This window comes from Larus michahellis, chromosome 2 (genome assembly GCF_964199755.1).
Source record: "Larus michahellis chromosome 2, bLarMic1.1, whole genome shotgun sequence".
NCBI classification, from domain to species: Eukaryota; Metazoa; Chordata; class Aves; order Charadriiformes; family Laridae; genus Larus; species Larus michahellis.
The window spans coordinates 79,474,448-79,489,531 of NC_133897.1; the positions used below are offsets into that span (position 1 = coordinate 79,474,448).

At 43.9% G+C, this 15,084-nt stretch overlaps 1 protein-coding gene across 1 annotated transcript; it reads right to left on the reverse strand.

Moving 5' to 3' along the window:
* Nucleotides 1–4,972: 4,972 nt before the first annotated feature.
* LOC141739235 (leukocyte elastase inhibitor-like) lies at nt 4,973–14,207 on the reverse strand. The gene is made up of 7 exons (XM_074576086.1): nt 14,061–14,207; nt 12,297–12,472; nt 10,116–10,253; nt 9,178–9,295; nt 8,431–8,573; nt 7,510–7,677; nt 4,973–6,534 (listed from the first exon to the last, which is right to left on the reverse strand). The coding sequence occupies exons 2-7, from the start codon at nt 12,462–12,464 to the stop codon at nt 6,133–6,135; spliced, it is 1,137 nt and encodes a 378-aa protein (XP_074432187.1). The 5' UTR covers nt 12,465–12,472; nt 14,061–14,207; the 3' UTR covers nt 4,973–6,132.
* Nucleotides 14,208–15,084: the final 877 nt, after the last annotated feature.

Sequence of the window (15,084 nt, forward strand, 5' to 3'; positions counted from 1 at the left end):
GCAGAACAGCAGTGGTGAGTCCTCCCTCCCTGATCCCCAGGCCTGCTGCTGAGACGAGTTCAGCCCGCAGGAAGGGAGCTGAGTAGGTGTAGCACGGTGTGAGACAGAGTCCTGGGCTTCCATATACTGTGTGTTGTGTATTTGATGTGGAAGAGGGGAAGGAGGTTTGATCAAGCTGCTCTTGCATTGGTCACAATTGCTTTTCCCGTGTATATGGCATTTCCCGTGGTTCTTTGTACTCTTTCCCATTTTTCCCCACCAAAAGAAAAATAAAAAAAATAATAAGTAGAACCTGCTGACCTTACTATGGAGACTTCGTTACTAATTTTCCAGTGGCAAAAATCATCTGGCTAGGAACCTATGTCAGTTTTATTCATCATGCAGATGAACTCCCCAGCAGGCCCTGGTCTCTCCCTGGTCTCGCCCAGGCAGGTTTTCTGCCACGTTACAGGACAAGAGACAAAGTGCTAAAGGGATTTCACTAAGAGCTCGTGGGGTGGCTAACACACAGCATACATGACTCTGCAAGTGTTCTAGGCCAGGGGATATTGCCAACAGTTAGGCCAATGGCTCACCTGTTATGTGAGGTGGATGCACACTAACAGTTTTCTTTGTGACTGAGTTTACCGCGTACACTGCTGGGTAGGATGTGTTGTCCTCGTCTCACAGAATCACAGAATGGGTTGGGTTGGAAGGGACCTTAAAGATCACCTAGTTCCAACCCCCCTGCCATAGGCAGGGACACCTCCCACTAGACCAGGCTGCTCAAAGCCCCATCCAGCCTGGCCTTGAACACTTCCAGGGATGGGGCATCCACAACTTCCCTGGGCAACCTGTTCCAGTGATTCACCACCCTCACGGTAAAGAATTTCTTCCTGATATCCAACCTAAATCTGCCTTCTTTCAGTTTGAGGCCATTACCCCATATCCTATCATAACACTCCCTGATAGAGTCCCTCCCCATCTTTCCTGTAGACCCCTTTAGGTACTGGAAGGCCGCTATAAGGTCTCCCTGGAGCCTTCTCTTCTCCAGGCTGAACAACCCCAACTCTCTCAGCCCGTCTTCATAGGAGAGGTGCTCCAGCCCTCTGATCATCTTTGTGGTCCTCCTCTTAACCCGCTCCAACAGGTCCATGTCCTTCTTGTGCTGAGGGCTGCAGAGCTGGACACAGTACTCCAGGTGGGGTCTCACCAGAGCAGAGTGGAGGGGCAGAATCACCTCTCTGGATCTGCTGGCCACAGTTCTTTTGATGCTGCCCAGGATGCAATTGGCTTTCTGGGCTGCAAGTGTGCATTGACGGCTCATGTTGAACTTCCCGTCTACCAGCACCCCCAAGTCCTTCTCCTCAGGGCTGCTCTCAAGTCATTCTCCGCCTTCCCCGACTCCTCCCTTTCCTTGGAAACAATCAGTTGTCTCCCCAGTTTCAGAGCAGGGTTGGTCACCGTATCTTTTCCCAGCACTGGAGTAAACCTAAGCAGCATGTGTTGGCCTTCAGAGGGCAGCACAGCTTGGCTAAATGTTCACAGGTGCTTTTTAATTCCGCAGGCCCTAGTAGGTTTTTCCATCAGTCCTGCATGAAGAGAGATTGTGCCCCTCAGGACTGCCCCATCAAACAGTGTAGTCTATAATAGGCTACTAAAATGTTGGCAACAAGAAGTTAAAGTTTCGAAGCCATCGTGCCTCATGGCCTCTTTCCAAGCAAAGTATTTTTTACCTTTTCCCTGCCTCCCTATGGTAATTAGCAAGATGCTATACTGGAAATGGAGTGGCTGCTCCCTGCTCTCTCACTCCCACTGGTCTTATATATCTCTCTTATATTCCCTCTAAAGAGGGTCATCTCCAGTTTGAAGGACTCCATGATGCATTAAAAAGTCCATCAGAACCAGAAGCACTCACAAGTGGACATTTTGGCTTGCACCATTTCCTGTCCCTCTGAAACAGACCCAAGGCAAAAATGTCCATTTCCTCTCAGGCTGACATGTAAAGTCTCCACACAGGATTGGCAATGCTGCTTTCAACAAGCAGAAGCCAATCTCCTAGTGAAATTGCTTCAAAAATCATTGGGGAATTCAACACACGTGGAAACAGCTCGTACTGATGTAAGTTGGTTTTCCCAACAGTAACATACCGGTGTCAAAGATACGGATAGCAAGAAACATGAATGAACTAATGCCCCCAATGAATTCCACTGCAGTTTTTTAGAAAGCTATCTAACGAGTATTGTTTCCATTATTTAGCTAGTTCGACTCTCACAGATAAAAAAACCTGATGATACAGCTGGTAAGGAGTTTTCCAGGGTTTTATACTAAATATTTATGTGAAATCATGGCTTCTATTTTAGTTTTCTTGTACTGTTTTCCATGCACAAAAAGTTTAAATCCTCAGTTAACCTCTGGGCTGCATTTTTTCCCCTTTTTTCCATTTTTTCCCTTTTCCATGAGTGTTTTCTCTTGTGTTGAAAGAAAAGTTCTTGGCCAAAATGACTGTCTATCGTTTTCCATTATATGACTTGAATATAAAAGTGATTATACAAGCTGGTTGCTTGAAGCTCTATTTAACCTGAAGATACATTTTTCTGGCTGACAGGGTTAATTCATCATCTGAATTGCCAGCAGCCGCTGCGCGTGTTCAGCGTGTTTCCAGACAGGCCGCGCTCTCTAGGATCTTGGCTGTGGTTTTTGTCTTTTATTGTTATGAAATAGTCAGGGATTGCGTAGGCCCCTTAATGAATATGGATAAGAATATGTATTTAGTTGGTAACATAAGACAACATGACAGAGCCAGACAGGTTTTCTATAGCAAAAAAAAAAAAAAAAAGGCAAAACCAAAGCCAGTTTCTGATTTCAGTTGCACCTTTTTGTTTCAACAGATTCAAGTGAATCCCGCTGGTCTTATTCCTGCCCAGTGAAACCATATTAAAAAATCGAGACAAATATCTATCTCCAGTACCTCTGAGGACATGATCAGGTTTACGTATTTTACCATGATTTTGGACACAGATAAATACATAAAAACACTTAACAGTGAAAGTATTACTGAGCATGCTCTGAGTTAATTCATTTATGTAAGTTTATCTCTAGGATAAGGTGACTTAAAACCCAGAGATAACTGGCCTCCTCATCCACACTATGGTATTTACTTTCTAGGATGAGCAATTTAAACTGCATGAATCATAGAAAGCAGACAAATGGTGGTGGTGGGTGGTGTTTTTTCTTTTTAAATTACCGAAATCAAAGGGCTATCTTAAAGAGTCGATGTAAGCAGTAGTTCAAAGTCTGGCTTACTCATCACACCACAGCGAGCAAATACTGCTCTGAGTTTTGGCTTGTTGTAAAGCCTGGTCTGCTGGGGAGAAGCCAAAATGGAGAGTGAACTCCATCTGCTGTACTCTTCTCTTCCGCTGGAAGAAACTCACACGTTGTCTACTCAGACCAGCAGCCTGTTGCAAATTGGTTTTCAACAGGGAAGTTCATGCTCAAGTACTTATCGGTCCCCTCCTCGGAAAGTGAATTGCAGTCAGTCTGACTATTTAATGTTGCGGTCCCCTGGGTTAGCAGAAACAAAAGGTTTTATATGTGGAAGGTTGGGGTTTTTATTACATTGTGGGTGTGGATTTATGACTGCTACTCAGCTAAGACTAAGACTGGGCTCCTGATTTTATATTGAGACTTCTGATGTGATGTTCTCCCATCTTGTATGTTATATGTTTAACTCCTAAAAACTACATTTTCTTCCTTTTTCCTCAGGTAAAGCATCTCATACTGAAAATTACCATGCTTTGAACTCAGGGAAACCTGTGTTCATTCAGTAGTTCTGGAAATAAAGTCCTTCGCATGAGCTAGTTGAAACAGCATTTTATTTTTTAGAACTGTGAATACAGTTGGCATTCCAGTTTTCCCTGTTGGAGTCAACCTTTGTCAGTCACTTGTTCTGACAGGAGCACGGGAAAAAAAAGGAATATTAAGGAAAAACACTCATGACCATCTTATTGTGGGACATGAATTCTGGGAGGGGAACATCTGCCAGTAGGTTTGCTGTGTTTTTTAAAATGGTTGAATGTGAAGCTGACTTTCTTGAGATTCTTATTGCTGAGATTTTATTTTGTGCATCCTGTCTGTAGAAATCCAAATTTGTCTTAATATATATATAATGGTTCAGTTACTGAATACTGCGACCGTAGTAGTAAAGAAATACATGAATCTCCTCGTAAAGCTACGCTGATTTGTACTATTATGCAAGGGTTTATCTTTCTTCTGATCTCCTGGTAATTACAGCCCTAAAAGCTTTCAGACGTCATGTATCTTGCACACACTGAGTTTAAGCATATGAAGATAAGGATGTAATTACAATGGAGTTTTTGAGCCTGCCTTAGCCAAAACCCACCCATGGCAGCAGAAACTTTAGTTGCTAAAAGGCTGAAGATTTAGCAACTTCAGTTGCTAAAAGGCCCAGAAACCCAGAACTAGCACAACATCAGACCGTTCTAAATTTTTACGTGGGTTTTGTGATAATATTCTTCTCGCCTATTTGCAAAGCATTGGGTTTTCAAAGCGTTCAGCACAGAAGGGGTTATATTTGCATCTGCACTCTGCAATACACGCTCTCCTTTACCAATTTACCAGAGCCTTTGCAACTGAGGTATTGCTGACACACGGAAACACGCTTACTAATGTGCAGACCGAGTGCTTGTGTCATTTCATAGTAACCGTTCCTCTCACCCTGCTCCCTGCAGGTGCTACCAGCTGGGGTCATTACACTGACAGCGGAAGCTGATGGCTCACACAATCCTCTCTTCTACTGAATAATTTGTTTTTCAGTATTTTCCCCTACTCCGAGCAGGCCAAGGACTTCATACAGCTGATCACACCTGCTGCACCGGTGGTTTTCTTTGGAGCTAACCTTCAGGTGGACAGTTATTTTTGTACTCCGAAATACTAAACTGTGCGCAGAAATTTCCATTTTGAACACAAGTTTAAGAAGATTTTTATTTGTTGCTTAAAGACAAAGTTAATATACAGTTTGCAATTACAGAAATTATTGTGCCCCGCTTAGAACTGAGGTTGTGAAGGCAAATGTTACAGTACCCAAGATATACACAAGCAAATAACCTCCAGAAATAAACACAGACGACTACCAGTGTGTAATCACAGTGGCTCCCAGGCATACGGCTGTTGTGTATAAAGAGGCAGTGGAAGTCAGCTCTGTAAATGCTGAATCCTTGGTACGTAAAGAGATATTATCAAATATTTATTGCAGATTATACACAGTCATCCTCTGGGAAGCTGCAGTATTTTTTGAGGATGACATAGGTTCTGGCCAGAATCTAATGTCATATTGAAAGCTTCTGAACTTGCAGCAAGGCATCCATTAGCTTCAAGCACCTAAAACCTCTAAGTCCTGACACATTTTCACGTTTTTCAATAACTAAAAAGGCGCCAGACTACGCATTTTAAAAATCCTCCTTAAACATGTCACCTAGAATTGTTACTCATTTCCTCTCCTCCTCCTCATTCAAAAGCCACAAGTTTTTTGGCTAATGACTGGAAGGGGTTACTTTTGTTTAAATAGCCTAATCCTTTCTCTATTAATAGCTGTCTCTAAACAAATGTTATCTGACCTTCTAGTTCACGACAGAATTGGGTAAACTCAGCTGTTCAGGAACATGCCTTTTGGTGCCTAAGATATCTTTGGAAAGCAAGACTTTAGAGGAGGAATACCTTTGCAAGAACATCCTAGTATACATGCATAAGGAATGACTAGATTATTATAAATTTATCACAACAGGGGTCTGCCAACACAGAGAAACCCACACAAGGATGCATACAGGGTGATCCCATGCTTTAAAAGGCACAAGTTTCTTTCAAGGGTATTTCTAGTCCAATCTGAAAAGATTTCTTCTGCCTACGGTTAAAATTTTCCTAGTTATTAAAGATTATGTCAATCTCAAGAAAGAAAAAAAATTATTCCTCGGTTTCTCTGGGACTGTTTTAATGGGAAAGGCAGAATCTCAGTCGAAGTTACCAGGAACTCAAGCCAGGAGCGTTAACTTCCTACATCAAAATCCCACTTGTTTGGGAGCAAAGCTTTCATTGACTACAGCAGGAACTGGTCTGCAACTGCCAAGTTCTCTTTTATGGAGAAGCGTATCGGCCGAAGAAAAGTATGCTTTGCGTTGGGTTGTGGCGAATAAAGAAAAGGAAAGGATGGTCAGCATTGAAATCCTCTTCGATAACCATGCAGAGCATAGCAATGCCAGCAGTGGCAGCTGCAGCTTCTGTGCCTTCCTCATTCACTTCTACAAAAGCCTTGTGGACAATTTTGGAGAGAAAGAGGTCACGTGCCCCTGACATTCCTGACAAGTCAGCCTTGCCGTTGTCAAACACATCCAACAAGCCCATAGCGGCTAAATCTGATTTAAGGTCATAGCTTTCTTCTAGCTTAAACTTTGGCAAACGCACATGAACATCAGAGGAATACAGATGCTCTGGACGTGTCCATTCCTGGAGCTTCTCTACGGTAAGCTCCTTTTCCAGCTAGAATGAAAGAGACAGAGATAGTTACATATCACCAGTGTAGGAATATTTCCTTTTCAGTAACATTTACAAGGCGCTATACAACTATAAAGCAACTATACAAAAATTACCATACCCATATCTTTGATAGCTCTGTATAGATCAAACAAATGCTATTAAAGTTAAATGGAGTCAGTGTAGTTCTTACTTTACAAAGCAATGCAGACATTTGCTTTGTGCTGCAAGGTACAGAAGGGAAAAACATGCGCTGATAGCAACTAACCCCAGTCATTCTTACTGTTTAATCTAACTAAATGGAATTATGTAATTAAAAACAAGTAACAAAAATAATCACCAGAGAGCTCGAAGAAGCGGATGTGTTCCTGCTCATTTAATGGAAAGCAGTCTCACTACTTTAGGGCTAAGAAAATAAAAACTTTCACAGGTAACGAAAGAAAAGTTCTGTCATTAAAGGGGACAGGACAAGAGGTAATGGGCACAAACTTGAGCATAGGAAGTTCCACCTAAACATGAGGAGGAACTTCCTTACTTTGAGGGTGGCAGAGCACTGGCACAGGCTGCCCAGAGAGGTGGTGGAGTCTCCATCTCTGGAGACATTCAAAACCCGCCTGGACGCGTTCCTGTGCAACCTGCTCTGGGTGACCCTGCTCTGGCAGGGGGCTGGACTAGATGATCTCCAGATGTCCCTTCCAACCCTATGATTCTATGATTCTCGTCGTTAACTTCGTTTTCACAGTCTCCCTCATGGTTCAGCTCAGCAAGCCAAAGGACACACGAACCAAAGCTACAAACCCAGAACACAACTGGAACATTCCTGATGCAGCACATGCACATATTCTGTATTGCCGTGCTAGTAGAGCATTGTCTAAAACAATGCTTTAATAGATATGGGGCTCTGAGAACATGGGTTCATTAAGGCTTTAATTTTGAATGGTTGAACTTGTCCGTTAAACTGCACTAGCTTAGGTGGGTCACCTTCTGCAGTCCAGTGGAGTCATCTTCAATTTCATCAGGTAACAGGATGATCATACTAAGTTCTCTTCCATCGTAAGGCAGCTCTAAAACGCGGATCTTTGCTTCAGGGATATACCCAAAAGGAAATTTCTTTTTCTGATACATCATTTTCACTGTCTTTCTTTCATTCTGGAGGGATACAAGGTACCAAAAGTAAAAGTTAAGAAAATACTAATGTAAAGAACTGATAGCAAGCAAGTTAAAAATTGCTTCCTTACAAAAACTCTTCCTCCATTATATCAGGTGACTATAAAACTGCCTTCATCAGACTCCCGACTGCCTGTTTAATAGCAGTTTCTTCTGCAGACATAATGAGTTTGCATTATATTTGGTTCTCCTTTGGCTTCTACGCCACTGTCCTCGCAGAAACTGTAACGATTTCTGAGTTCCGGTACCTTTATATTGTTGTAGCCCCCAAAAGGACAACGTTAAAAGTCAAGAAAGATCAACTCTGTTCAGGATAAAGCAGATGACTGTACACAGTATCTTGTAAAGCTGTTGACACAAGCAGAATATAGAAGAAAATGGGGCTTAACCAAAATGTGCAATCATTTTAATAGTGTTTACCCAGCATCACAAAGAGGCAGAGCTCACAGCAGCCGAAACTGCTAGCAGACAGAAACTCTGCTAGGCACCGGCAGGGTCCTAAATCTATACGTGAGAATTATCTCTCCTACTATTCCAGTAAGTGAGAGAACAAACAGCTCAATGAATACAGAAAAATACTAAAATCGATAAAAAACCCTTTGGGTGAACTGAAAACATTCATGCAAGACTTTCTATTTTGTTTTATCATTTTATCTGTAAGCAGAACTTAACTTTAGCACCTAAGTTATTTGACCTTTTTGTTAGATATATACTACCAAGACATATCTGCATTACCTTATTTAACCGAAATGGCATGTCAGTGGTGTCGGCTTCATTAAATTTCTCTGCCCAGTTCCCTTTGAAATAAATAGCATTCACCAGCACGAGCCTGGTCATGCTGTCAACTGAGCCTTCGGACAGCAGATTAGGGATTTTACCTTCAGAGAGGGCAGAAAAAAAAGTCACAACAAAATCTTTTAATAAGATGATGGCATATAAAACGTACATGAAGAAACTGATGCCATAGAAATACTACAACTATAAAACTCTAGTCCAGTACTGTAATAAAGCGTGTTTCAGTACCTGTCTCTCTACTTCACCGTCCTTTTTAATAGTATACACTACTATAACTTTTGATATATAGTAATTTGATGAAAATGTAATATTTTTAGCTTAAACAGTCATGTATGACTCATCATGCACGAACGAGAGAACGCCCGCATTTAGGATTACTGGGTTTAGATATATATATACACAATACGGACAGGGACTCTCTAAAACAAATTCTCCAACTCATGAGTATAAATCTACATTTAGGCATCTCTCCTGCACTCACCGGCCTGAACACAAATAATGGAAAAGTCACAAGACTTATGGAACTGTTTAAACCTCTTGCTTAGGTATTGTCTGGTTCTGTCAATGCATCAAGTGAATATCCCAGAGTAAAATTAAACTGTTCCAAAGGTGGAAGGAAATAAAGCCTATTCCAGCTCCCGAAGTATGAAAACACAGACAGTTACTTCATTAACCAAAGTAGTTTACCTTCAGTTTTCTCCTCTATCCACTGGTTAATTTCTTTCCTGGCTTCATCAGAAGCCTGAAGAAAATCAACTGTAGCCAAATCAGCTCCATATAATTTCTGAGTGTTAGTCAGGAAATCCTAGATTTTGGAACGATAAGAATAGCTTTCAGTGCATGCAGATAAGAAAACATCTCTTTATGATGTAGATAAGGTGCCAGTCAAAGAGATTATCACCCGCTCTGAGGTAGGGCTCTAACAGTGTGCTGCCTGCGGGGTTTCTGGCATTGGGTTCGTTTTTTTTTTTCCTTCTCAGAGTAAACCTCATAGCACACCTGTCACATACAGAGCTGATGGGGTGCTTACTGCAGGTGTTGCAATATTTACCTGTCATTCTCCTGAAATAGGCTCAAGCATAGCTAGAATAAAACAAAACTCTCCAAAAGAGCCGAAGAGGGGTAAAAATAGCAACCTAGGTACACACAAAGATATAATTCACTGGTGAAGAGGCATGTTGCTCAGACATGTTGGCCATCCCCTCCCAAAGAAATACAGTGTTTTCAAAAATATTTAAGCAATGCGGTACTAGACCAATGAAAATCCTAAAAAAGATGATTGCAACAGACACAGAGCTGGTTGCATCCGACAAAGCTGCTTGCAACAGAGTGGGATGTTATGATAGTTGCTCTACACTAAGAGCCTAGACAAGTCATTTTTCTCTTGAGCCCCAGAGCAGCAGAACCGAACAAGCAATGAAAAGGATTTGCTGTGCTACATCCTTTAGGTGAGATGCACAGATGTCCACAGATATGGAAATGCACATGCATGTATGCAACACTTTTGTCGACTGCCCAGTCACGTTTAGAAATATGCCTAGAAATATTTCTACTTCCGAAATAGTCAAATAGCTACATTTCCCCACCAGGTTTCCACCACACCATCATGATCTGCACCAGCGTACCGGCAAAAAGCTGTAGGACTTCTCTCCGAAAAGCCGATTGGCAAGTCGTAAGAGATAGGGAGCGTTGCTTCTGTTTATATCCGTAGTCAGAGCCTGAAATCTTGAATGAACATCTTCAACTTCGTCAAAATGAAGCGTCTGAAATGAAAGAAGTGAACTAGCTGCTGCTAATAGTGTCTTTAAGGAACATACAGTATATCTATAGGGTGGGTGTGATCCAGCAGGTAGGTAAGTTGAAGAATGAGAAAAGAAGCTGGAAGCTGCTTAGAGACTTCTGTAAACCTCAAAGAGTGAGTGAAACGGCGCTACGCTGCCTGTATCAGGAGCTTAACCTGGTTTATACGCAGTCACAGCTGAAGCCGTTTCATCATAATCCCCCGAGTCCTGTCTGCGGGACGTCTGTGTGCCACCCCTCTGCAGAGCGCTGGCGACGAGGACTCATTCCCAGGTGGGGAACTGAAAAGAGATACGATGCCACAGAGACACTTCAGCTTTCTCGCTTCACCCTTTGGCCCAAGGGAACCTGGGATTTTGCTTTTCAGAACACACAATCAGAACTAGCACAGGACTTAACTGAGCACTTAAGAAAGGCGAGGTCTTAAGAAAACTTAGAACAATTATCTGTTATGGGCTTATGAAAATATAACTGCTTTCGTAAGTGCGTGTGTATATATATATATATATATATATATAATTGTATCATCTTAAAAATCAAATGCATTACTGCAGTTTCTCTTTACCAGAACCTCCTTTCCCAGAGGCAAGCTGGCTAGCCAAGGCTTACAGATAGGACAGCAAGAGCTGCCAGACCTCATTGAGAGGGAAGACTAGACCAAAGCAGGGACATTTACATTAAAACTTAAATCATGTATTTCTCAGCAGGGAAGCTCACTACAAAACAACCACTGGATTCAAAGGAAAGCCCTCATTTTATCTCGCTGGCTTTTTGGCCAGACCTTGCTGCCCACGTTACTGCAAGCTGCGATGTGCATACAAATTGCTGAGGAAAACATCACGGAGGCAAATTACAATAGGGTTATGAACACAGAAACAGATTTCTATATGCTCGCAAACATCCCTTGACAGTTACCAACCACTGTCTCCTTAACTCGCTAAGGTTTTGTAAGTAAAGCATTATGGTATGGGAACATGCATTATTGAAGGTGACTGTGCTGAAACCCGTATTTTTTTTTCCCCAAAGTTCCTTTTGCATGATTTCTGCTGTCAGTAGGTTTATCTTAGGCGGGGCTGTCAGTTTGATTACATGAAACATATGTTCAAAGTCTGTTTGTACAAGCAGTGAGAAAATAATTTTATTGTCTTATTCAGTAAGCACGGCACCACTCAACGGTATAAAACAGTTCCTCCTAAAGTCCAGAATACAAAGGTGAAATTATTCATAGGCAAATACATGGCGAGGGCTGCAATGAGAAGCCTCCCACGCCCTTTTGCACTAGTGAGCGTTAGCCTAACAAAGGGAAAAAATAATAGTGATCGAGTCCTTTCAGTGCAGGAGGCCTCAGGGGAAACTGGCACACGCCTGTGTACACCAGTTTTGCAACTGGTAATTAGTTGCTTTTAAGAACTACCCCACCTCACTTCAGGCTATGGTAAGAATAAGCATATAGGCTCAGCTCCTCCAAGATATCCGAGTGCCTAGCTGTTACTAAGATACCGATAATTAGGTAGCATCATCACGTATTATGATAGTTATCGTGCTTTAAATATAAAACTATATATTATTATTATTATTATTGTGTTTTTTACAAAATACACAGTGTTATTAGCAGTAATCATATCATTTGTAACCTTGTATTACAAAGCAATAGTTCTTTGTCAAAACGGCTCACGAAAACTAATAAGGCCTTGCTGCTGGAAACGCCAATCAATTTAAATGGAGACTGATTAATTAATGAAATTAATTTCCTACTTCAACAATTAACTTAATAAGTGAAATGAAGTGAGAAACAGGGGCCATCGCAAATATGGAGAGGGGGCTCTGGAGCAGGGCAGGCAGAAGGTAACTGCAAAAAGGAGCCCAAGGAAGACTCAGCGACCATGACAGAAATCTTGTCCTGAGCACAGAAAAATAATACCCTCCTCTCATTTTGCCTCCACTAAACCACACCAATTTTTAATGTAAATAAAAGATACAGCACAAGAGAATCTTTTTTCACTAACCTTCAGCACCTGTGCCTCTGTGTTACCTTTGGCCCCTAAAAGGACCATGGCGAGAGCAGCAGAGACACTGGCAGGGGAGAAGAAAACATTTCCTGCCGGGTTGGTTTCATTGAACCTTCTGAGCAGATCGAGTGCAAATCTGCTGTTGGCATTACGCAGGTTCTCCATGGTTATAGCTGGAAAATAAATAGACAGTAAGGACTCCAGGAAACACTCTTCAAAATCCTAACCTTGTGTGACTCACAGAGTAGAGTCTGCATCAATCTGGTTGCAGCTGGGGACAGAAACAGCAAGAATTTAATTATCAGACAAAAAAAAAAATACCAGTCACGTCATTGAAAAAGCATTATTTTTTCCCCACATAAATTGTATATCCCCACATAAATTGTATATATAACTTTCCCTATCACACTAACTTTAAAGACATTATTTAAAAAAAATTCCTTGCCTTCCACCTTGAAATGGGAAGTACATGTGCTGGCAGGATTGCAAGTTAGTCTTTCAGCCTCACAGACCCAGCAGACCCCAGAGCGCTCACTGACGCAGCTTTCCCCCAAGTCTTCTACCCAAATCCTGCACAGAAAACGCTCAAAGCGACTGCTCAGGGAGATTTAGACACCTTTCTGCAAGCTGCCCATCTTCACGGCACAAACCGTGCCATGAAAAGGTGTCGATCCCGCCAAAGGCTTAAGTGTACGCTTACCTTCAAGCAGCGTAAAGCACCGCTACTTTGACCAGCCCGCTGTGCTGAGAACAAGTGAGCTACCTGCACGCTGTGTCCATCTACAAACGCACCTGAGTCCTGGACAGGGCTGAGCAGCCCAAAACACATGGGCAAGAGAGCCTGGGGGGTTGGCTAGCTGAAGGCAACGTACCGGCTAGCGAAGGCAGAAGGGGAGCGCAGAACAGAACAAGCTTCAGAGCTGGCACCGGGCAGCCGGAGCAGTGATTCATTTTGGTGAGACGCGCTCGGTGTTTTGGCCCTTGGAGTGGGGTGGGGTGACCGGTGGGAGGGCTGGGGCAGGTGTAAAAACCTACCTAAGGGCTACTAGCAGTACCGCTCGATGCTGGAAAACCTTCCTGCTGGCCCAGCTCCGACTCCTGCTTCTCTTTGCAGCCGGACTTTGGGGTTTGGCTGTTATCTAGCTTGTTTCCTCCCTCCTCAAGGGGTTTCATTTTAGCCGCGGGTACTTGTGCATCTGCCCCCAGCAACCAGGGGAGCAGCCCAGTAATGCTGTTGGCAAGTACTGTCCAGATCCAGCTACGCGAAGGAGTCTGCAGCAGAACTTGGGTAGTTCCAGCACAGTCTTTAGCAAAATAACACTATCTGCTTCCACCGCCAAAAGGATAAACGTCCTGCATCTTTGCAATGTTCTTTTATCTAGCTCTATGCTAAAAAAAACCCCACAAACACAACGCCAAAAAACAACCACCAAAAAAAAAAAAAACCAACGACGAAAGAAAACAACACACAAAAAAAAAACCCCAATCACAGACCCAAAACAGTGCTTTTACTTTCGGTTACTCACACCACCGCACTGTGCAAGTTTTTCACCCAAACCAGCCGTTTCACAGCCCCCACCCCAAGGCAGCCGAGCGCCGCCGGCCGCCCCGACCAGACCCCGCCGCCGGGGGAGACGCGGGGGGGGGACAACGGTCACAAGGAAGGGGAAGAAAAAAAAAAAATAAATCTGCTTTTCGTCCCGTTATCACCCCGTTCCACCCGGGGGCAGGGGTCTCCCGCCCCGAAGCCTGCCTACCTACCTGCCTGGGCCGGCGCGGAGCGGAGGTGGCCGGGGCTGTCGGAGCCCCCGTCGGGGCGGGGCGAGGGGCGGGCCGCGGGGGAGGCCCGGATTTCCCGGGGAAAGATAAACTGTACGGCAAATTAGCACCGCCTGGATGATGAGCACCAAGTAGCCTTGGTTGGGAGCTGCGCACGAAAGGAGAGGTAGCGCTGGCACCGGCTCCTGCCCGGTGACAAACACTTGGCTGCGGCCCCCACCGCTGGGAAGGCTCCGCCGTGCGAGGGCAACCCCAAACTTCATGGTGCACAGTGTTCAGAAAATGACGTGCCTAAATTAATTCATCAATAATTTAGACAGTGGGATCAAGTGCACCCTCAGCAAGCTTGCTGATGACACCAAGCTGAGTGGTGTGGTCGACAAGCCAGAGGGATGGGATGTCATCCAGAGGGACCTGGATGGGCTAGAGAGGTGGACCTGAGCAAACCTCATGAAGTTTAAGAAGGCCAAGTGCAAGGTCCTACACTGGGGTCGGGACAATCCTCATTATCAATACAGGCTGGGGGATGATGTGATAGAGAGCAGCCCTGCGGAAAAGGACTTGAGGGTACTGCTGGATGAAAAGCTGGACGAAAAGCTGGACGTGAGCCAACAGTGTACACTTGCAGCCCAGAAGGCCAATCGCATCCTGGGGGGCATCAAAAAAACTGTGTCCAGCAGATCGAGGGAGGTGATTCTGCCTCTCTACTCTGCTCTCATGAGACCCCACGTGGAGTACTGTGTCCAGGTCTGAAGCCCTCAGCACAAGAAGGACATGGACCTGTTGGAGTGGGTCCAGAGGAGGGCCACAAAGATGATCAAAGGGCTGGAGCACCTCTCCTATGAAGACGGGCTGAGAGAGTTGGGGTTGTTCAGCCTGGAGAAGAGAAGGCTCTGGGGAGACCTTATAGCAGCCTTCCAGCACCTGAAGGGGGCCTACAAGAAAGCTGGGGAGGGGCTGTTTGCAAGGGCATGTAGCGACAGGACGAGGGGCAATGGTTTTAAAC